General features: G+C 42.2%; 1 protein-coding gene across 1 annotated transcript; it reads right to left on the bottom strand.

The window, feature by feature from the left end:
• On the bottom strand, positions 1–23,045 carry uts2r (urotensin 2 receptor). Its single transcript, XM_079292884.1, has 4 exons — positions 22,931–23,045; positions 21,378–22,093; positions 19,753–20,113; positions 1–365 (listed from the first exon to the last, which is right to left on the bottom strand). Exons 2-3 carry the CDS (start codon positions 22,089–22,091, stop codon positions 19,754–19,756), a joined length of 1,074 nt encoding a protein of 357 aa, XP_079149010.1. The 5' UTR covers positions 22,092–22,093; positions 22,931–23,045; the 3' UTR covers positions 1–365; position 19,753.
• Between the last annotated feature and the right edge of the window lie 567 nt (positions 23,046–23,612).

The following is a 23,612-nucleotide window of genomic DNA, read 5'->3' as shown; positions in this document are numbered from 1 at the left end:
ATCAAACCACTGAATCCTTAACAATGTTGCATTTAACACACTTGTGCGTCAGCATTACTCCCCTGTTGTCACACAAAGCGCTGTGAGAAGGACAGAGGGTAAACATACGAGAACGCATGAAAGTCATCAAGTTGAGTGACAAATAATTGCAGACGTGAAGATGTAAAGTTAGCGAGCGGTCTCAAACAGCACCGAACCAGTTTCTGGTTCGGTGCTGTTTGCAAATTACAAAAAGTGTGTTCGATCTGCATCCTCTCTTCCAGTTGTGTGCGATGACAAGGAGTTCGTCGTCTGCTTGTGTTTGTCGTCGTCTCCAACAGCATCTTCCTCTTCTTTCTTCCTCTTCCAGCACATCTCGGCCATATCTATCAGGGAAGACACAGAACAGGCTATTAATACTGTCGTTATAAATCCTCCACACACACACACACACACTCCCCACTGTTTGCAAAGCATGTTCCCTTTGGAAACCGCATGTAAAAATAGCGAAGAAGGCAGTTGTCACTTCCTTTGTGCATTCAGAAAGGTAGGCACAGCTGTTTTTTATTTGCCCAAACACACACACTCGTACACAAACACACCACATACACACACATACTTCTATCTTCAGTTATTATAGCACGATTTAGAGAGAGTAGTTGACAAGATTGCCAGGCAGTATCACATTAAATGTGATACTGCCTGCGCTGTCTTTGATTTTACTTTTGCACCAAAACACAGTTTATAATCATATGTTATGTATAACCTTATAAGCGTCAGTGGAACCAGGTCGCTCCAGGATGGAGTTTTTGCACAGCCTACATGAGTTTGTTGTTTTTTTAACAGAAAGAAATAGAGGTTTGCTGATTTGCTCATTTGATTTCACTACTCCATTCACGTCAAGCTCACTGAGATGGCAAAGTGAAAGAAAGGATTTAATTTCATGAATAAAACAAGAGTTTGCAAAGATCAATGGGGAAAAAATGGCACAAAGTGAAAAAATGAAGCGGCCATGTGAGTTGCTGCTGCTTGTTATATTTAACACCCATTTCAGTTCTGGCTCTGCTTCCTCCAGCATGGTTCAAGTCAGAACTTTTTACAGTTGAATAAAGATGCCTATAATGCAGTTTTGAGCAGACACATGTGCATTCTTTGACAAACCCATTCCAACAGCAGCACAAAATATCCCTATGCAGCCACACTGAAACATATAAAGCCATATTTCTATATTTTGGGAAGTGCGCTTTACCACACCATACACCATTCTGGTGTCTGTGCTGCATACATGTGGCAGGAGACAGCAAATGGTTAGCAAACTATGGTATGCACCAATTTGAAATGAATGACATTTGGATGAAAAATGTCTTGAGAGGGGCAGAGAGTTAAATCTGTGTGTTTGTATGTGTTTGGTCCTGGGTGTTGTAAGGTGTCTGGGTTGAAGGTTTGTGTTCCAGTTCTTGCACCGTGAGGTCTTGTGTGTCAGTGTCGCTGAGTGCTAACGGCTGCTGCTCTCTCTCTGGCAGAACACACAGACCTGGTTTATCCCACCTGGCTGAACACACTGGCTGGTTCTTATCTTACGCTTGCAGGCCTCATCCACACATGCAATTACACCAATGCACACAGGCCACTAATACCGACACTGTGTCTATGTTGAATGTGTGCACACATGTGCCTCTGTTTACATATATGTGCTTTAACTCACAATGGGGTTCTTTTTTCATTACCTTCATTGATTTATATTCAAATCATCTCTTGCATGAATATTTTATACCAGGTAGCTGATTAAATACTTTTTTATACCATCTAAGTGTAACCAGATACTCACAGAAAATGTGTGTAATTTAAATTTGAACTCTATAAAATAGAATGTAAGCAATATGAAATAGGAAAGGTATGAAATTCAAATGTTCACATGGCTCAGTTGGGCCGCGTCGACGTAAGTGCTGCAGAAGATTCAAGTTGTAATTCTCAAGATTTTCATGAAATCAGACCCTGTTTTGAAACTCCTTATTGTCAGCAATACCCCTTCAATGTATTTACGTCCTGTAATTATCTTTTTTATTTCGTCGTTTTCTTTGTTACGTTCGTTGGTTCATGACTTCATCTAATTATAAGCCTCACTTCACTGTTCGCTCTCCGAACACCAAATCAGAGCTGTGTGAAGTTACTGCTCAAGCAAACCAAACAATTCCAGTTCACATCAAAGCATTGAACTAGCAATTCACTTCAATCCGGACACGGGCTGGCTTTTTGTTGTGAAGCAGTCACAGGAAACATCATGATTATTAATTAATTACGGACTGACTTCTGTATTAAAACAATGAGTTTGTTTGGCTGCATTGTAACGCCATTTGCTCTTCTGTTGTATTTGTGACGAAGCCGCTGCTCAACAAGTGCTTGCTATGTGACATGACACCATGGCCGCTTGTTAATTGTTGGCATATCATGCGGCCAGTGTTGGGGTTTTCTCCCTATTTGGGTCTGTCCGAGTTAACCACAGTTTCGATTTGGTGTAACTCGTCTTTTTTCGTCCTGTTCTGACTTTTCCCGGGTCCCTTTTATGACTTTATTTTCTTTTCTGAAAATGATTTGTGCATGTTGGCCTTGGCTAATTTTTCTGCTGGTTTGTTGAGATCCAAAGTTTAGAAAATCAGCACTTGGAAGAAAACATTTCTCCTCCTGCAGTAGAGGAAATAGGATAGCGTGAAGTTAGATTTTGCAGCATTCTGCAACTAAAATATGCATATTGAAATCAAGAAAAATGAAGTGTGAGGTGACTAGTGGCCATGAAGTCCAGACGTTTCCTCTATACTATTTAGTTCAGTCTAGTTTTGTCGGATTCCTGACTGAGATCACGTCTTATGGATGAGACTGAAAAGGATGAGTAGAAATCCCTTCACACTGCACAACGTCTGAATTGGTAACCAAAGGAAAATAACTTCCCGTTCCCCATTCCTGAGGCTTTAACCTCACCGTCAACCCATTAATCACAGAGCTCATCCTGTGCATCCCACCGCCACCGGCATTAACTAAACAACAAAGCATGCGATCAATTGCCGTTACGTGCAGAGCTGTAAAGCCTCACGAGCGATTGCATTCCACTTGTTTACCTCTTCTTCCATCAGTCTAGGACATGTAATTAATGTATTAGGACACCTCTCATTGTAGCCCTCTGGCATTTGCTTTGGACATTTGTCTTCCTATCAACTGGATCCTTTCATTAGCGCTTTGTGTCTCCACCTTGATTGTAGGGAGAAGAAAATACTATCTTTGCTGGCATGGTAATAGTAATTATGTCTGTACCTTTCACATGAATTCGCTGCCATACAAGAAAATACATGCCTTCCATTTCAGCGGTATCTGGTAGGTAACCTATAATGAAAGCGGCGGGCCACGTGCATATGAAATAATTACATTTTCCCACCATGAACAGATGGCATTTCCAATTAATTATGTTGGTACCTCGACGTGTCTGTACGTCAAGGTATATGTGGTGTGTAGCCTACTTGTCCCGGTGTGTTTGCAGAAGTGTATCCCCAATTAATATGAGGTCTTTCTACCGGGGACCTTGCTCTTGTCTGAAATGGCACACCGCAGTATGCTCCTCACTGATAAAATTCCCATCGTGCCGTTGGGATGGATTTAATGCTAGTCGTCAAAAACTTTCCAGCCTATCACGGAAGGTAAGAGAAGCTTCTGAACGATGGACTACAACAGTGGGCAGGGAATTTCAGTGGTGGCCACTGGCCACAACATTCAGGCAGTCATGGCCCCTGTGCCTGGTCCGGATGTCCTAATAATCGTACGCCATGCGGCTACAGTGTTCTTGATGCCCCGCCCCGGACTGCCCCTGCTGATCCTGCCATTTCTCCTTTACATGAAGGTGTAAACAATATAAAACTGATCAACCTAGCTTACAAGGAGTAGAGGTAGTATTTCTAATACTGTTGTATTTCTACTACTACTACTACTCTCAGGCCATGCTTATAACCTTCCATACTGTTCACACCGCTGAGAGTTCATTTCTATCCCTATCTGTCAGGGGTGGGGTGTTTGGATGGTAATACTGCTTCATATTTCGGGGGCAGAGTGTACATGGTTTCGTCACACTGTAGATTTGTAATTAAGGAAGGACCATGATCAATGCACAACTGCACACATGTACTGTAGCCTTATGTCTTAGTCACATCTGTGCACATCCGAATCCCTGGAGAAGAGATGCAGTGACATATCAACACACCGAGTTAATAAAAGATAAAGCCTGCTGTCATTGAACTGACCATCTTTGAAGTAGACTGTGCAGATGAAGACTCTATACCTGAGAGACCCTGCGATCCAATTCGGCAAACAAGATGCCTCTGGCTTTTCAAAGTCTCTCCAGTGTCTGATGCAGTGACTGCAGAGGAAAGAAAACCTGTCCTGACACAAAGCAGCTTGGGTATGGCAGCAGATCAATGCAAAGGCACTGGAGTGACCTCGTGAATATCACTGGATAGAGATTGACTGTGACACTTCCTGTAGCGCAGTACAAAGTGTACCCTTTACATGCCTTATTCTATCTACAATTAAAGTTGTATGGAAAGAGTTGACAGTAGACTTCAAGAGTCAACAGGATTAAACCAGCCTATTGTAATACCATCAAATAGCTGTCAAAAGCTGTCGGTAGTTTGGAACTCCGAAACTTTTTGAAACTGCCTTTCCTCACTCCTGTTGTTGACTGTGCCACAGATATTGTTGAAACTTCAACCGTCATGATACTTATGTATATCCAGCTTTTCCACAAATAAAATAACAGAAGAAGAAGAAGAAGCCAGGTTACTCTGCTTCTATTGAGAAAGTCAGAAGAAAAAGTGTTAAAATCTTGTTACAAATCATTGAAAATGACTGTACAGTAATTGCCTCCTCTCTTTGCTGGTGAAATTGATGTAGAAAATCAATACATTGATTTTAATATGAGCATAAGACTCATAACTCTTGGCCTTGGAAACTGCAGTTGAAAAAACGATCTCAAACTCAAGGCCCACTTACTCGCTTGCACCGGAGCTTTTGATTGTATCTCATAGTCTTACCCAGCAGATGGAGTTTGTGGTGAGTGGATAGATGCCTTTCTCTATTTCGGTTTCCACCGCCTCAACTACCCATTGAAGATTGAATTCACATTTGATCGCCGAATCGAAACTGACGCGACATCGTCTTCTACGTGAGACTGGTTAAAAAAACGTCTCCATTGTCCTTGACGTATCCATATCGCTAATTGTGTACGACTTACTTTTACGACTGCCAATTTATAGAAATCTGGGTCTCGTGAATACAAAAATTGTGGTCGCTGTTTTTTTTTTTGACAGTAACCTTTCTTTGACAGGGATACGAAACAGATCTGGATCATCATTGTATTCATTGTATTCATCATTGTATGAAGGCCACGATATATGATCTATGTCATAATAAAATTATTAAGGGAGCCTTGGCGCTTTGTACAGAGGCATCTGCATTCTATATCTTTCTCACACATTTCTTCCACATATGACGTGTCACCTTAGCTATAAATAGAACCACATTCGATTATATTAGAAGAAGTCTGTCTCCTTTGTAGCGCTGACTCATCAGCATTAGACGGCCAAAGAGTTGTGTTTTGGCTCCGTGTTAAAGCAATCTCAGCGGGGGGAGCTGGGAAAAGTTCCCATTTAGCAAACTGCGATGTCCACCCCACCTTCACCCTGTGCGATCTGATTTTAATAAGCCCTGCATCTGGCTACCATATCCAACTCCCCCCTACCTCCCCGCCCCTGCTGTGTACTCATCTTTCAATAGGCTCGGTCCACTTCACGCATATGGTGCCGTCATGCCAAACTGCTTCCAATCACAACGTAATTCCTGTGGATAATCTATTTACCTGGGCGTGTTTAAGACTGCCAGGAGGTTTGTGGCATTTCATCACGCCTGGGTTGACAACAAGAATTATAGGTATATAGGTGAGCATATAGCATCTGTGCGGCCATAATTGAGATGCAAAGCGCTGCACCACAACAGGTTTATCTAGATGCAAAATGTGTGGCGCGCATGCATCAAGTCTGATTCTGAGTAATCCACAGTGTCAGCGAGTTATTGCTGTAATCAGCCGCCATAACGACTTTTAATCTCCAAAGGACTTGAACTCCGAAGGAACCTGCTGCCTCAGCAGGCGAAGCTGTTAAGGATGTTCTTGAAATGTCCTTTCAACTATGGCACACATTCTGTGTTAAACTTGATCTAATAAAGCAGCAGAAATGCCTGAAAGTGGAAAATGAACTACCTCAATTTTGACCAATATAAATCCTCGGATTTCAGAGCTCCTATAACTCAAGTGCATGTTAACAGCCATCGCCCGTCAGTGTTCTGGCTCCTTGATGCCTTTCTCTAATTCACAGCTTTTCATCAAAAAGAAATATAAATGTTATGACCCCAGTTGAATGAAGGTTATTAGAAGAGGAATAAGCTGCTGCTCAGAAATGAATAGTTTCTTTACCGACACACAGCTTTAGAGCCGATATGAGGGTTAAAAATGCCTTTGGACTTCAGACAAACAACCTTGGTTTGGACCAAATGGACTCCATGGGAGGAAATCAACAGCGTTGGTCGGCCTTCGTATTGATTCATTGATTTAATTTCCCTGCAGACTGGGAGCCTTGATCAATCAATGTAGTTCCGAACGCATATACAGCAGAATGTTTGTGTGATTTAACAACATTTCAAACTGTCTATCCAGATTTCACTTCACTAGACACAATAAAAATAGACTCGTGTCTCACAGAGTCAGTGTGGATTAATACATGGAACTGTTTCCGGTCCTTGAAATGCGCGAGTGATGGTTGTTCAAAGCACCTTCAATGGGGCTTGGCTGTCTTGTTGAAGCTTCGGACATCCCTACTCCATCTGCAGTATGTTGTTTGGACAACAATGGAATTTTGGAGGATTGATCTAGCCTTCAAACAACAGTAAAAGTCAGCCTCTATTGCTCTCTGGAATGAAATATAACTCTAAGTTGTAGTATAAATGCTTCATATTCAAAGGGAACAGGTAGATTGCATTTAAAAAGTAAAAATAAAATCTCAACATGCAGCTTTACTCATGTGAATATCCTTGCGTGCTTCGCGCCAGAATCCACACTGACTTAAGTCAACCGGGGCCACATTCTCACAAGTTGGGATGCTTTATCGAAAACACCCAGTTACAAAATTTCCAAGGTTTTAAATGGGGTTTTTTTCTGGCAAAAGATAATCTACCAACGTGTTTGATTTATGCTGGAAATAAATGAAAATATCTGAACCTGTCGGTACTTTTAATAAAAAAAATGAGAGATTAAACAGCTAAAAAAATACTTGTTGAGGTGAATAGTTTCCACCCTCGAGGGCATGAGTCTAAATTGTTATTCATCGTTCAAATGGACTCGTGATAGTGGGATTCAAGGCTTGCCTGAGTGCGTTTGGGATTTTTTTTATTTGTATGCGTGTGTGTGCCTTTGGTAGGACAAAGCGTGTGTGACCAAATGAGCCACTTACTCTTGGCCTGGAAAGGCCTCTATTTGTATTTGTGGACATGGCATACTGATTGCAATTATGGCTTTCACAGAGTAAATTAGTGTCACAGCACAATTAGTCTGTGAGAACCTTCATTAAGAGACATTTAATCTCGGACTCTGATTGATGCTAAACATTAAGATATTTAGCATTGCTAATGATCTGAATTGAACCCTGCGGACACTCCCTCTTAGCTTTCGTTAGTTGTTTTGGACATTTATTTCTCAATTTACAGGTCCTAGACTCTCTGCCAGATATCCTTATTTCATCCCGCACCATTTTAAATATCTCGATTACTCTGTCCCACTTAGCTGGGGAGTTTTCTGTGTGCATTTTATGAGGGTAAAAGGTCCATGCGAGGGGCTGCAGTGTGCTTGGACATCGTTCGTCCAGATTGGCTCAAGCTCCACCCGTCATTGTTGCCTTTCAGCAGCCTCTTATGTCAAAAGCACCTGCTTGTGTGAAAGAGGAAGAGTCTGCTTGAGCCTTCCCCATCCATCCAACGTCTCAAACAACCCTCGGGATTGGTTCAGTCGGCACAGGAGAAAAGCACAACGTCAGAGGTGGATGCATGGGGCAAAGAAATCCGATTGAAATCGGGTGAAATGGCGATGTGTAAAGTGAAAGGGGTCACATGTAGAGATGAACCCACGGAGAAGTCTTTCTCAACTCTGCAGTTCTCCTCAACAAACGGAAAGAATTGCCAAAAAACACAACTCCAGGTTGTTTTTCAATTTTTTACCAGCTTGTTTGACTGATCAACCAAAGGTGGTAATATGTCAATGGTGTGTTTGTTCTGCTTCCAACAAGTAGCAAACACATTTCTTTAAAAAAAGTTAAAATATATCCAGCTTTAAAATACCAAATACCTGAAAAACATGACACCACCGTATCTTAACATGGAAAACTAAAATGATGGACATAACAAACGTATTACCAGCCAAAGCATGTTGCATGTCAACCACTATCATCTTTTACATTTATTTCACTTCAGTCTTGTCATTCCAACACCCAGAGGCCATTGTTGTATTATTCCAGTTGAAATACTGAAAATGTCTGATGCTGGCTGACAGTGGATTTTTGTTTTTGTCTGCATGAAAACTAATTTGCCCTTGAACTAATAATGAGCAATAGAAATAAAGATTGTGTCCTGACGTTCTCTGCCTGCACCGCTATAACCTCAGGGACACTTGATTCTGTTGTGTTGGGCCAAAGAGTTAGGATAACACTGTACTACACACTCAGCCTTCCCGAATAATGCACATCTACACATTTATTCAAACAGCTCAAACGCCCAAACAGTGACTCGTGTATAAACATGGCAATGAGTGGGAAAGATGCACGCAGTGCAGTGAAGCTGGGAAAATAAAATACAAGACTGAAGAAATCATCATTGGTTTGGCGCTATGTGTTACGTAAAAGCATTGATCGTTAACACTAATGAGGCGGAAAATGCAGAAATACTCATTAAACTGGAGGGTGCCTCACAGAGAAACAAACATCCCTGGGCCGCAGCCCCGTTGCCAAAACGGCTCGCCGATGACGGTGTGAAAAGGATGATGAGATTCAGGCAAATGTGGACGCCACAATTTATTCAGCAGCTAAGTCGGTACAAAGGCGGCAAAAAGCTCCCTCCGTTCTATTTGTTCCCCTTTCGTCTGAAAAGACTCGAGAGCTACAACTTTCATCTAGAATGTTTCATCTAACTTTGATGGAGTGGAGAGGATCATTCAGAGAAGAGACAAGGGCAGCCTTTGAAAGGGAAGGGACAACCAGAATGCAGTAAGTTGCTAAAAAAGCTTCCAGTAGAAGCATTGAGTTATTTGTGATCGCAGCCATTGAGTCAGTGATGAATTTACAACTAATTCAATTCATGGGTTATGTCACAATGACTACATCCACTTCAAATACAGTCTAGTACAGTCCATGTACAAGGCTGTGTGAAAGGTACCATGGGCCCCAGGGCCACCACTTTATCAAGGCCCCCATTCCCCAAGCACCATCAGGACTCAACTATCGTCCCAACAGGCAGAAACATCAGCTCCGCTTGATTTATCCGATTTTTTTAGCAGAAGTAGCATCTCGTGTTTTAACCTTTTAACACCGTGCAAAATGAATTGCTAGACTATTCGACCATGTACGAGGTGAGATGCATTGCTCAAATAGCGTTGGTCCAAATCAAGTTCTTTGGTCTATTTTTTTAATCTCTACAGTTATTGAAGTAGGGCTGATGGAAATCATACTCTATCATCTGTTGTCGGGTGCGGGGGAATCACTCTGACTGAATATAATGTATATATCAAGGGAAGACTCAGAATTGCTTTATTGTATGGAGGGCTGGTGATGGTGATGGAAGCCTGGATTTCACATTGGGAGGCTCCCCACCATCTAAAACGAGGATGACTTATACTGCTATATATATACACAGTTAATTTTCCATTTCCGCTTTCCAACATACTTATTACAATTGTGAATATAACCAGTTTTCTATTTCTGGCTTTTAATTTCACACCCCATTAAAATTGCATTTTCATCACCTGCTCAAATTTGTGCTATGAAACTACATTTTTCTCTTCTTCTTTTCTTTCACGTTATTACCATCTGATTACCTCCAGAAGTGGCTCTCTGAGAAATCATTCCTATGCTTTTCCAATGGAGACTTCCATCAGGATACTGTGCTCATGATGGCTCAGGAACATGACCTCAGGTTTGCCCATAGATCTGAAACCAACATACGCCTTTCGAATGGGGAACACCAGAATGTTGGCTGAATTGTCAGCGAATGCTAAACGTAGCTATTTGGTCAGAATGGCCCTGTGTTAAAGTTCCAGCATCTGCATAGCCTACTACTGACTAGGGCTGGGTATCGTTCTAAAAATGACGATTCCAGTACCAGCACATAACGGAACTTAATTTCATACCTTTTTGTTTTGTTTTTTTACTTCATTCGATCGATCATGTGAATGGAAGCTGTGTGTGTGTCCCACTGGCTAGCTAATAGCTGCCGATCTGCACTGTGAGTGGTTACCGCTGATAACAACAACCCCGCCATCGCGGACCAGGACGGCGTCATTGCGAAAGCATGTTATCCATCCACACCTTTAGAGTGCTTTTAGTAAAAGCAGCAGCATCACGTTAAGCCTCAAAGGACATCTCTTAAATCCAGATTAAACAGTGCAAAGTTTAAATGTTTCCAAGTGATAGATCCCTTGAGCCTTTTGCCTGCCGACTAAAGGTGATACAGCAAGGGCAGTGCTATATCTGTATTCTGTCTCCAAGGCTCTAACACACCACGAAACTGGAGGACCACAGCATTATTCAACTATTGTAGATAACAGCATGATGGGAAGGAGTAAAACGGACAGAGATAGAGCATAGGGGCATAACAAGTACAAAAAATGGATCAAATAGAATCATGAAATCATTTAGGCTGACTGCTAAGGTTTTGGTACACCTTCTAAAATAATTTATCATTTATCTTTGCCTCCGTTAGCTATGGATGTTGGAGTTAAAGCATTTAAAAAGTTGAATACAAGGCTCAGCCAACCTCCCCACACAATCAGTTTTGTACAGCCCCTATTTGGATATTTAAGTGCATTGCATCAGTGAATGCAGTCACCAGCAGGCGCTTGTGTGATTACATTTTGATTTTGACCATTGGCTTCAGCCAAGTCAAACAGGGCCAACAAGAGCATGTTAATGACAGATACCTTTGGTTTGTGGGCAGGCAGATCTGCTGTTTTTTTCATTTATGCCCAGTAAACTAGATCATACATGATTATGCGTGTAATTTTCACGTTTTTTATTCCATTCCTATTTTTTTTCTTTTACTACAGTTCTGTTCAATTAAGCTGTGTTTTTTTTTCTATTTGGTTGAGCTTTTGAAAAGTTGAAAACATGTGGTTCATTGTTCTTCAAAATAAAAGCCAGATGCCACTTGCTTTGGCAAAGGCACCAGTAAACACTTGTGAGCATAACTCAATATCTGAGTTATTGGGTTGTCAGGTGAAGTTTTGAAGTGGTGGTGGCATCCAGGTTTAGATGACGTCATACAGTGTTTCCTATAGGATTTGGTGAGACTGTGGTGGGTGGACCGCAGACCCTCTAGGGGTGTGCGGGGGCATGCTCCCAATTCACCTCCAAGAATATGAATTCATTTGTGTGTCCACACACTTTTGGCCAAGTTGTGTAAGTGCTTTAGAGCGAGAGAGAGAACTTATTTCACGATTACAGGCTTCTCATTCATCCAGACATCCTATTGATGGCAACAGCTGCGTTTGACTGCTTGATTTACTGCATCAAATTAGCCTGCACCTGTTTACACCTCAGCAAACAAGCCCCATGCAGACAAATATTTAATAAAACACACACATTTTAGTTTACTGTAATAGCAGGTATCTTTGTTCCCATGGATACCAGTTCAACCCCCTACTAGTGATTAAGGGCAGGAGCTCAAACACGTAAGCGCGGCTGCGTGATATCCCTATTCAATCTGTCCCTTCAGAGAGATTGATTTTCCTGGTTTGGATGGAGGGACGGATACAGAGGGAGAGAGGGAGAGATAGAGACGTGGACTGATAGAAAACCGACAGAAACGGTAGATCCAACGACTGGAGATCGGAAACGGGGGGCACTTTGTTTCAGGAAAGTTTAAATAATGCATCCGGCTCATTTGGAGTCTTCCTGGTGTCATGATCAAATGTCCTCCTTCAGCCAGAAAAAGTCTGCTGAGAGATGAAGGTGTTATGTCCAAACCCTGCCTGGCCCTTGGGGAGGCCATTACAGTAGAATGCACTTGATTCAGATGAATCCTTTTTCCATCATAAATAATGCATCCATTCTGACATGATCTCAAAGACATTTCAACGTCTTGGTCCCGTGCCAACCGTGTGGTATCTCGTGGACGAGCAGCCAAGCCTGGTTCCTACTTCTGTAGTATAAGATAGCACTTTCAAGGACAACACAGGCCTTTTTGCATAGCTGACGTATTGACTTGTGTCGTCAGGAAAAGCACAGATGTAAGTAATAACATTACTGCTGGTTATATTCATGAAAGTAGCCACGAAAAAGACCTTATCTGTATCCAGAACAATCTCTCGCAAACACTTCATGGTTTACACTGTAACAGAACTTTTAAGGTTCTTTAAAAGCCTTAGCTCCCAATTGCCACAATCACACTCTTTCTCATAACTGTAGTCAGGACACGATACACGTAGGTTTCGATTTTCTCATGACTTTCACTTTCCGAAGATATCATATCTCCGATGTCTATTGTGCATAAACATCCATTAATCCCGTCAGTGTCATAGTAATCCAGTAAGAGAATGTCCAAGGGGACATTGCTAGACTCACAAGTCAGTCAGTAAACGCTTTACTCAACCAGAGACTGAAGACAATCTCCCTGGTTACGTTTAAAATGGGTGGAACCATGTTATGAATTAAAAACTAAAAAATACCTGCATAGCAGAACAAATCCAAAGTCTTGGAAGGGCGGCGACATGCAAAAGTCACACACTGAAAAAAACCCTGTTGTAGCAGACACGCATTGCACATGACTGTTGTTGCTTTTGCTGCTGTTAAAATAAATAAATAAATGAGCCAGCTGCTGAATCGACCAATAACAGCGCGGTATCCCCTCGGGGCACGCCTTCGCTTCCCCATGCAATTAGATAAACGGTTGCGATTGGTTCGTCGGAACCCAGGACATGTCAGGGGGTCTAGGTTTGTTAGTGGCCGTTCTTGCAACAACTTTTCATTTCGAAATCATTCGGTAGGCGGAGATCTCCGGTTATCTGGTATCGCGACTGGAATCGCTAATAACTTATCCAGCGTGTGCTCTTAATGGTGGCAAATTTTCAAAAAGTGGAATATATTTTGCAAACGTAACCATATCGTCTGTTCGTCAACCACAATCTCTTACCACAACCAAGTAGCTGTAATCACCTGATGTTAACTATAAAAAATAAACGTCTCGAGGGGTTTTGCGGAATCATCTATTCGGCCGTCAAACTTCCTGTTTGACGGCTGTGCTGGGAGATGAGAGTGGATGCTAAATGCTTTCTGTCAGGATGACAGTAGCTTCGTAGCTTACCCCCCAATCAATCCTATTCAGTTGTTTTAAAAGGTATATTACTCATGTTACAAGATCAGCATCCAACCCAGAATGCCGGCCTGAACATGAAAAATTGACAGCTCTGCGGTTCCATTTACTTCAGTTACGAGGTCAAACAGTATTTCACTTTGATTGACGCCACAGCAGCAAGGAACCTTCACAGTACAACACATAAATTCTGTTTATAGGTGAGAGAGAGAGCCAAGGAAAGCAAAAAAAGTATTAGAAAGGTTAAATTTCTGTCACGGTTCTCTGCAGTGGAACACTCTCTAACACCTTCCACTGGGCTGTATCCAGTGGAATTTATCTGAAATTCAAAGTGTATTTAGAAAGCTTAAGAAGGCTCCCGCTGCATCTGCATCTCTAGAATTAAGCAGCAAAGTTAGCATGACACATTGCTGCTGTTATGAGAACACCCATGTTGAAAATGAACATATTGTTCTTACATGGTGCATATTCCTAAATACTTGTGTATTTGAATTACACTGACCAACTAACATTGCGGTACTCCAGCATATGAGCACTTGGTTCCTGGTTTAGGCAAGTAGCTAAGCTCCCATGTAGCTGTAATGTGCACACTATAGTATAGTTGATGGGAACTGCTTACACAAAGTACAGCGGGTGGGAAGTAAATGGTATCAATAGGGGCCCAAATAAAGATTTTGCCACTAGCCCCCCCCCTTCAAAGGTTAATCAGGCCATGCAGCATCTTCACAAGTTACTGGGAAACTGGTTCTGCTGGGTCTGAACTGGGCTACAGATTCCAATTGTAAACTGATTGTGTACAATTCAAATCATGCTGGCAGGTGTCGGCCAATCCACTGCATAAATCACATCAGTGGTTGTTGCTGTTTCAGAGTTTCATAACTCTGACATCTTGCCCATATCTGTTAAATGTGAAAAACGCAGCTCTCTTTTTAAAGAAACATTGAACTATTTGCAACTTAAAGCGCTCAGAGCACAGAAGAAAAAAAAAAGCGTTCACTTTCTGTCACCCGCTGGAGTTTCTCATTACCACTTCCTGTCTGTTGGCCTTGCTGACCTCTGCACAAACTGTCAATCATTCCCATTTTCTTTTTGTGAGTTTTCTGACTAAAATCTGGGAAAGAAGAAAAAAACATGACGCATGTGCTCCTAAGAGTCAAGTGCGGAAATGTATATGCTCTCATCTGATGGGAAAGTACGTGTAAATACATGTATGTGCATCAAATCATCAAATTTCCATGTTTCATCAGCTTAAAACCTTTCTAAATGAGGGTTGGAGCATTAACGTGGTCCCTGCTGAAATAAGGGGCCACTCGATCAATCCCCGTCTCTGTGTAATCTTGTAGAACAGCAGTAGTGGGTGAGTCACGGTGCTTATTGATCACACTGAGGACTTTCCCAGGCAATACAGATTAGGCAAAGCTTTCTATCACCTGCTATGAGAGGACAACAGCAATTCCCAAAATGAGCCTATAATGCAATCCGCTTTCAGATATATATACGGCTGGGAGATCAACAGTCCTCTCAACATCGTGAGTGAGAATGAGTTAGTGTGTGCTTCTGGGTGGCCTTTCCAGAGGTGACCGCTGCTCGATCCTGCCAAGAGGCGCCTGAGTCCAACTGCTTATTTCATTTTGCAGCTGAGATGGCAGTTCAATGGGGGAAAAGGCGGTAGGATGATGAACCAAGTGAATGAGTCCTCTTATCAATATTTCTATAACATGTGACAGAAGAGACTTTAAAGCCAAAGACATGGGATTAAAGAAATTATAATTAAAGATGGCCTGTGAGGAAATGATTGCTGCATAGCCGGCTCTAATAGCGGTCAATTTCTCCTGCTTGATCTCTGCGGAGTTAATGGGGCAAGGTTTGTGCATAGCTGCACAGTTTCTCGTTTCAGGTTTGCGTTGGCAGTCTTTTTATTGCCTCTCTTTTGATTGACGTTTTTGTTTTTTGTCCTGGGAGCATCATACACATGTATTCCCATACAAACACGAAATGACAATACTTTAAAGACAATGAAGTACATAAACAAGTGGTATACTCGTAGCAGTTTGTTTAGTTTCTTTTGAATTCTTCAGCTTTTCTTTTCAGACCCAGTTGACACAGAGAGAAATATTACTCACAAATATGTTCTGTTATTAAAAGTCCTACTTACTTTGCTCACTAATTTCCTCTCCCTGTCTGGGAGGAATAGGGTCAATATTTAGACATGTCACTATGACAATTATATTGTGCGATATATTACTGTGTTTTGGGAAACCACTACATACCGAAGGGGTTATTTATAATCTTACAGACAGATGATGTGACTGTATATCTCTCTCTGTTGTATAATAGACCAGGTTAGGGGTTTTATACAGACACTGTTCTTATGAGACTTTTGTTTTGTAGATGATTGATACCAGTGTACAAAGTTGCCTTAGATGGGAAAATGCAATAAAAAAGCAACTGAACCAGTTGTTAATTTCCTGGGACAGGCACGGGGAAATATCAGACCTGTGTGTGTGTGTGTGTGTGGGGGGGGGGCATATTCGTCCTTTAAATGTATGGAATAATTAAGCTGGTTGAAGGGATTCCATATGCCCTTGCTGATGTGGTGAATATTAAACCACATCTCCATAAAACTGGGCTATACAGTTTGTGTTTTCCACAGTTACTGCAAAAACGTTCTGGTGAATACCATTTCCTGCGTCCACTGGCTGCTTCCTGTGGTGTCCTGTGTTGCAGTGAACACGTAACGCTATCGGCATGCATTGAGAGTTAGGGCACTTCCACGTATACTGCCAGGCAGCGGTCACCATGAGTACTCTTGAGTTTCGCCGGCAGCTTTTCATGAAGGGAAACATTTATGGGTCAGAATTTAGCACTGAGACGTGTTAGCCGGCCGTGATGCATCGTCAAGGGCCTCTTTAACGAAAATGGGCAATGAAAGACGTGTGTGGAAAGTAATAAAAAGGAAAGAAGGAATATGCTTTTAAATCATTGTAAGAGAGTGCATTCAACGTTAAATATACAATTGAATTGCCATTGAGTTTTCCAATCGCTCATTTATTCCAAAACTGACTTTCCAGGTGCTGCGGTAAAGCCTCCCTGAGCCGGCCTTTGTGTGCACCATTTTCAAATTGTCACCAAAAGTCAGCAGAGCATTTGAGGAAGAGAGGGGTACGCTGCTGTTATCCAGTGATGAAGAAATGAATAATGAATACAATGCCAGTGAGGAAAGAGATACGATTTTTGCCCAGTTTTAAACATTTGTATTCGTCAGCCAAACATTTATCTATCAGACATATATAATATGTATTCTTTCTTTGCAGAGAAAGAGCAAATGATATGCGTTTCATCTCCACAGAATCCAGTCTTATCTTTGCGTGGATGAGCGCATTTCTGCCGGAGACAGGCGGCGTGTTGCGGTAGTATTCTGACCGCGTAATAGTGCGAAGGAGAGGCGGTGGTGGAGAAGGAAAAATAGGTTAAAATGTTGATTACAAACGTATTTGTAATTCGTCAAACACAAACGTAATCAGGGAGAAACGTAATTGAGAATGCATTTTAGTTTTGGGGGAACGTAATTTTTAGGAGACAGTCAACACATTGGCAGGGCAGAGCAATACTCAGTGCTATTATGCAAAGTGGGAAACCGGATTGTAATTATTGGATTTCTCTTTCCTTATCCCTCCCATGGGATGAATTGGAATGAAAAGCGATATTGTTGTAGAACATACAATGGATTCAATGGAGAGTTTATTTGGAGAAATGTTAAACACCCAGACATAATATCCTGCTGTGCCAATCTGGAATGAGTTATCAGCGCCTCCACACAGCTCTCATTGATAGACTGTCTATTAGAAATGGACACAGTCATCGTGACGACACCCATTGGTTTGTGGACTGCCGTTTTGAAGCCTCGAGGTCAGCGGTTTGGCCGTCGCCGTATTGGATTACGTCCATTGCCATCTTGGCATATTTGGAATGGGGAGGAGTGGCATAGAGACACGGTATACGGCTCTGGTAGCGGCAGCAACCTATCAATCACAAGATAGCCCCGCCCTATGGCATTCCCTGCTTTATCATCCATCTGTTTTACACTACATTACGAAATGAACATCATGCTGCATTGAAGAAGACTTGAAACTAGTAATTGAGACCATGAACTCATGTTCACAATGTTTACTGAGGGAATAAATCAAATGAGAAGTACGGCCATTTTCTCATCGACTTCTATCAGGCTTCTTTCTACAAACAGTTTAAAGTTGAAGGTATCTCGTCGAGCTAAACCGTTGGCGCCTGGTGGCAACTTAGTGGCAAATGTATGCCTCAGTGTGTGTGTGTTTATGCGTCTGACACCCGCCTCACCCTGCTCATCACTCTGTTCCCCTCTGCTGCACGATATGATTCAGTCCTCTGCACGGAACATTAGCGACCAACATCTGAAAGCCATTCAATGAGGTTGGAGGTCTCATCCAGCAATAAACAAACAATATGTTTGTGTTGCAAGAAGGTGGGCATTTGGTAAAAAAAAAATATGCATAAACTAATTTGATACAGATTCCACACAATAATAATAATAATTTAATAAGAATAACACAGAGGCAGAATCTGACAAAAATATAAAAATGAATCTGGTCTCTTGAGAAGAAGATACCTTGAGGCAGAATAACTATTAAGGATAATATTTCAGTCACAGAGTTACTTTTTAGCTTTCTTGAGGCAATCGATGGTCCATAGATAATACTCGGCATAATTGAGAGGTAAAGTCGAGCTCGATAATTAGATTGTCACATTATTGGAAACGTTGATACTGTGGTTGTGGATGTACATGTATATAGTTTGCGAGTAACATTTAGGATGCTATGGCATATCTGAAAATGTTCAATACAGGACTGATGACATACCCCGTGGATGTTTCAGCAAGCAGTGACTTTAGCTTTGCAGGCTGAGTACAACTGAGAATCCCAGAAGCCCCAGAGCTTTTACCTTGACAGACCTTTATTGATGCTCTGATGTGCTTCAGTGTTTAACTGGGATGTTCCAACAATACTTTCTGCCAGCATTCACTCATTTACACTTGACAAGTACCGTGCCACCTGCTAGCTTCCTCTATACAAATTGACATGGGGCGATTAACGAGCTTAATTCATGCAGAGCAAGACCTGCCATTTACTTGGTCTTTTTGGAACAAAAAAAGATTTTTCCAACATTAGATATGCATAATGTTTTTCTCTTCCACAAAACCATCTTTTGCCGAATGTAAATAGCATGCAGACAAAGCACAGCCAGAGAAAAGTAAAGATCGCATTTTTGGTGATTCACCCCTTACAATTAATCCTAATTAGCTACAGCTATGTGTCAAATTGGGATTTTGACAACTGTTCAGCCCTATTATCCACTTACTGTTTAATTTAGACTAAAAAGCGAGTCAGTGAACCTTTTAAGTATAGTGCCAAGTGGCAACATACTGCTATACAAATATAGAAATCAGGAGTAACCAAGAGAGAAGATCTGTATTATATTATATGATATTTTTAGTGAAATAAAGCTGATTGCTTTTTTTCCTACGGAGGAATAGTTTTTCCTTTCCGTATACACATACGTAGGTGGAAATAACTCACGGTTCAAATCTCATTCATTTCAAATGAAATATGAGTTTGATTGCCTCATGCTTTGTGCCCCTCGAGGAAGAGACAGTTCTCCGAAAACCACTGGCAAAAACAGTTCATTGATGGAATCACTTTACTGTTGTTCCTGTACATGTTTTCGCCAGCTCCCCCAGGTCCATACACAAACATCAAGAGGCACCGCTTGTCCAATATGCATACGTTTACACTGCATACCAGGAAGTGGGAATCCTCCACAGACAAGTTTTCAGAGGGGCCAGAAATCAATGCCATCTGTAATCCCATAACCCATCAGAAGCCTTTCATCTGAGAAAAAAACTCTCCAACAAAGCCGCCAAGTCTCAATCTTCCACTGGCTCTCAGGCTGTTCATGCATAATTGTTAGTAGAAAGATGGAAATGACTGCAGTGCTAAACTGTGTTTTGGGAGACGATGTAATTAAAAGATTGTGCTACTTTTGTTTTCCTAATCACCGTCAGTCAGAAAAATCTGCTCCTACCTTACAAACTGCTGTTATGTGCTCGCAGGGAGGCTGTGTGTGTGAGCATGAAGCTCTCAGTACACTGCTGACTGCTGGAAGATGGCGACCTGCGACTCCTCCGGTTGAAGTAGCTGCCAGATGTCCAGCACCGCTTGTGCTTCCTCAGGTACTCCTTGTAGTTCTTGGTGAGCAGCGTGTACAGAAAGGGGTTGATGCAGCTGTTAGAATACGTCAGACACGTGGTCAGGTAGTTGATGTTGCGCTTGGCTTTGGTTGACAGGGGCAGTGAGGGGTGGAACTGACCCAGAAGCTGCCAGATCCAGAAGGGCAGGAAGCATGCCCAGAAGAGCAGCACAATGGTGAAGATCAGATACAGCACCTTTAGCGACATAGGAGTTGAACCATTAATGGGAATCGGTGATGGATGAATGATTCAATTAACTGTATACCACCAAACTAGACATTCAATACAAAAACTCAACAAATTAGCATGTTTATAGGCTGAAACATAGCAAATAGCACACCCTACTATTATAATATTAACTTACGGTGATCAGAACTATGAAAGCCAAGAATGGATTATCAAACCCTTTTTGCCCCAGCATGATCACAGCAAGATATCCACAGTTACAGCACCGGCAGGGATAGAAAGTAGCCTATACTAACTGTTCTTGTAGCAAGAAGCAGCACTTTTGAAAGTTAGGCAGTCTGCGTTCTATCTTGCTGCAAGGTTAAGTTAATCTTATGAACAGCTTTAATGCAAGTAAATGGCAGCATTCGCCACATTGATACGACTAAATGAACCCATCTTAAATCTTGCTTTGAAGCAAATTAGAACAGGTTTCGTCTCAGCGTGAGCAAGTGTGAAATGGACAACAGAAAAGCTGCAGCAGCAGGGAGAGGACTGATAATGGCATGCTCTAATCAGTGAGCCGAACAGATGCTACAGTCATATACATCCTTTGATAATGACAGTGTTGTTAGTAAACCCTTTCCCAAACAGAAAGTCAGAGCTGTGAGACAGTGCACTCTCCATCAGGAGTATAACTGAATCAACAGCCTTGGTGAGTGGAATTTATTAGGCGATAGTTTCTACAGCAGCATCTTGCCCAACTTCCTGCCTATTCATCAGGCTCTACCTGATGGACAAAATAACCAAACCGTTATTGTAGAACCAAGAACTGGGCCATGGATTGGATTGGAGGGACTGTCCACAGAGGGAGGAGGTTGGAGTAGTGGGATGGGTCAACAAAAGGTCCAACGTTAGCACGTAGGTTACTTTTTGTTTTCTGCCGACAGTCAAGGTATTTAAGAAAAAAACACGACCATGATCACTCCCCAATGTTTACCAAGTAGTTATTTTTACCCAAATCTATTTGTTACGCTAACGAAGTCGTTTTAGAGCCTAAACCGAAGCAAATCTTAGAAATGCCAGATCAGAAAACAGTTGATTTTTGCAACAGTTATCTGTAACGGTTCAGGAAGAATGTTGTTTGTGGTCGAATTGCTGGGATTGGAGTTGGGTTGTCATATATGGCTAAACACATGCATGCAAATACGCACTGCGTATATCTTTGAAGATGAGTGGTAAAGCCCAAAAGGTACTGTTAGAAAGAAAGCTTGAGTGAAGTAGAAACACTGACCTTTTGATTGGGAAGTTTCTTTGTCTGTTTGAACGTCTCCGTCTGTGAAACCCAATACGTGCGTGCAAGCTGGATGTAGAGATAGCCGATGATCAGTCCAGGGGCGACGATGCTCGTGCAAAACAGGAAGGAGATGTAGACCTTGTAGGAGAGTGGCGACAACGTGGGCTGACACATAGCCTTGTTGTCCACTGTCATTAGCTGAATGCTCACGATCATTGGCAGGGTGAGGACGAGCGATGCCGCCCAGACCAGCAGGGCGATGGCCTTTCTGTAACTTTTGGACCGCTTGACTGTGTCGAGTGGCTTGAGCACTGCAAAGTAACGCTCTGTGCTCATGACTGTCAGCGTGAAGATACTGGCGTGCATGGTCAGGAAGTCCATGCTGATCAGAATCCGACACCCTGCGTCCCCAAAGTACCACCCCTTCAGGAAGTGTGTGCAGACTACAAAGGGTATGGTGAGAAGATACAGCAGATCTGCCAAAGCTAAGTTTATGATGTAGATGTACATGGAGGCTGCAGTCCTCATGGAGTGGCACATGACCACCAGGGTGTAGATGTTCCCCGAGACTCCGACGAGGCACATGATGGAGAGGATGGTGCCGATGGTAAAGGTGGCGGCTGCGTCCTCATGCGTGCTCAGAGGTGAGTCAGTGGCGTTGGCGGCCCTTTCCACGAGGACTCCCACAGGTTCCATGGATACTGTGGTCATATCTGGATGCGTGGGGACAGAAATGTAAGGGGTGAGGGTGGCAACTGTACAGAAGATCTTCACTCCTGTTCCTTGGACTATTATTGAATTCAACTGGATTGGAACTGAGTAAATAAAGCCTAATATAGTCAGAAAACTATGCTGGCCTGTTTAATTTCATTCATAATCTCCTTTAGTAACAGATGAAGTCATTAGGGAAGGCTTTAATGAGCTTGCTTTCAATGCAAAGCTTCTTTTCAGGCTCTATTTCTACTAGCCATTTGCAAAATCTGACTGCTTGCATGTTGGCAGAGGTGGGGATCTACTATGACCAACTCACTCATTGAGGAAAAGAAAATCCCTCACTTTGCTCGGAGCATAGAGAGAGACGCTCTGAAAAAAGCTTTGAGCTCATCAAATTTTTACAGCAATATAAACTGATGACGATATGCATCCTCAGTCTCTGAGAGCAAAATGAAGCAAGCTTTGGAGATGCACGCACCCAAGAGTATGTTTAATAAAAAAGAGAAATAATAAGCCAAATGTATCATAGTTGATGCAACTGTGAAAGGAACACGGGGAAGTTTTTACTCCGTCACAGATATCTCCCGTTGTCCATTGAATCCCCAAATATCATGATTTAGACAGAGATTCTTGAAGAAGTATTCTTCCTTTATGACATATGCTGTTCCAAAAGCACCAGGGACAGAGATGACAGGGTTGATATTGCATTTCAGTCCTCACGAATAGACCCGTCTGCTCCGCTTAGCACGACAGCCCTGATGCAGGTAAATGCACCTTCAAGGACAATCACATCTGGCCATGCAAGTGAATTACAATCTTGGAATCTGGAGTCTTACCTGGACTGCCTTCCCAGGACAGAAGGGTTCAACACTCAGCTGCTTCCATCAGCCATGCTTTGTCTCACTTGGCTCCTCCGAAGTTCTCACTTGCTGCACTCTGTGAAAGTCCCAACTGATTCTTCAGAGTCGTTGAGGGGTGAAACAAGCCGGTGGAACAAAAGGAAAAGGAGAAATCTATATCCAGCGGTCTAGAAGGGGTAAAACAACCTCAATGAGTCATCCACTACAATAACAAAAATCCCTCCATTGTTGATTAGTCTCTCAACAGCAAATGAACCAATCCAAAGTGTCTTGATTCAAAAGAATGGTACATTGACAGCTTAAAAGTTCTTTTCCATTCCCTCTACTCTTTGTGCACCTTGGGAGCATCCAAACTCTGTCAGCTGTTACATCGGCAGCGGATAAAGATAATACAGACAAAATTTAAAAACGAAACAAGAGAACATCAATGAAATGATGAGAAGTGAGGATCACATTAAGCTACAGCTGGTTACGGAGAATCCACCCCTTGGACTGAGCGAGAGCGAGAGCGAGAGAGAGAGAGAGAGAGAGAGAGAGAGAGAGAGAGAGAGAGAGAGAGAGAGAGACAGAGAGAGAGAGACAGAGAGAGAAAGACAGAGAGAGAGAGAGAGAGAGAGAGAGAGAGAGAGAGAGAGAGAGCCCAAAGTGGGAGGGAGAA

The sequence above is a fragment of the Melanostigma gelatinosum genome, assembly GCF_949748355.1.
Source record: "Melanostigma gelatinosum genome assembly, chromosome: 21".
Taxonomy (NCBI): Eukaryota; Metazoa; Chordata; class Actinopteri; order Perciformes; family Zoarcidae; genus Melanostigma; species Melanostigma gelatinosum.
The sequence above is the reverse complement of the archived record's forward strand: the minus strand, read 5'-3'. Positions and strand labels throughout refer to the sequence as shown.

What these genes read in the sequence shown, in the direction of transcription:
- uts2r (XM_079292884.1), bottom strand. Translation starts at nt 22,091, where the DNA reads ATGACCACAGTATCCATGGAACCTGTGGGAGTCCTCGTGGAAAGGGCC. An exon ending in AGAAACTTCCCAATCAAAAG is followed by an intron (nt 20,114 to 21,377) that starts GTCAGTGTTTCT and finishes ATGTCGCTAAAG; the next exon opens with GTGCTGTATCTGATCTTCAC.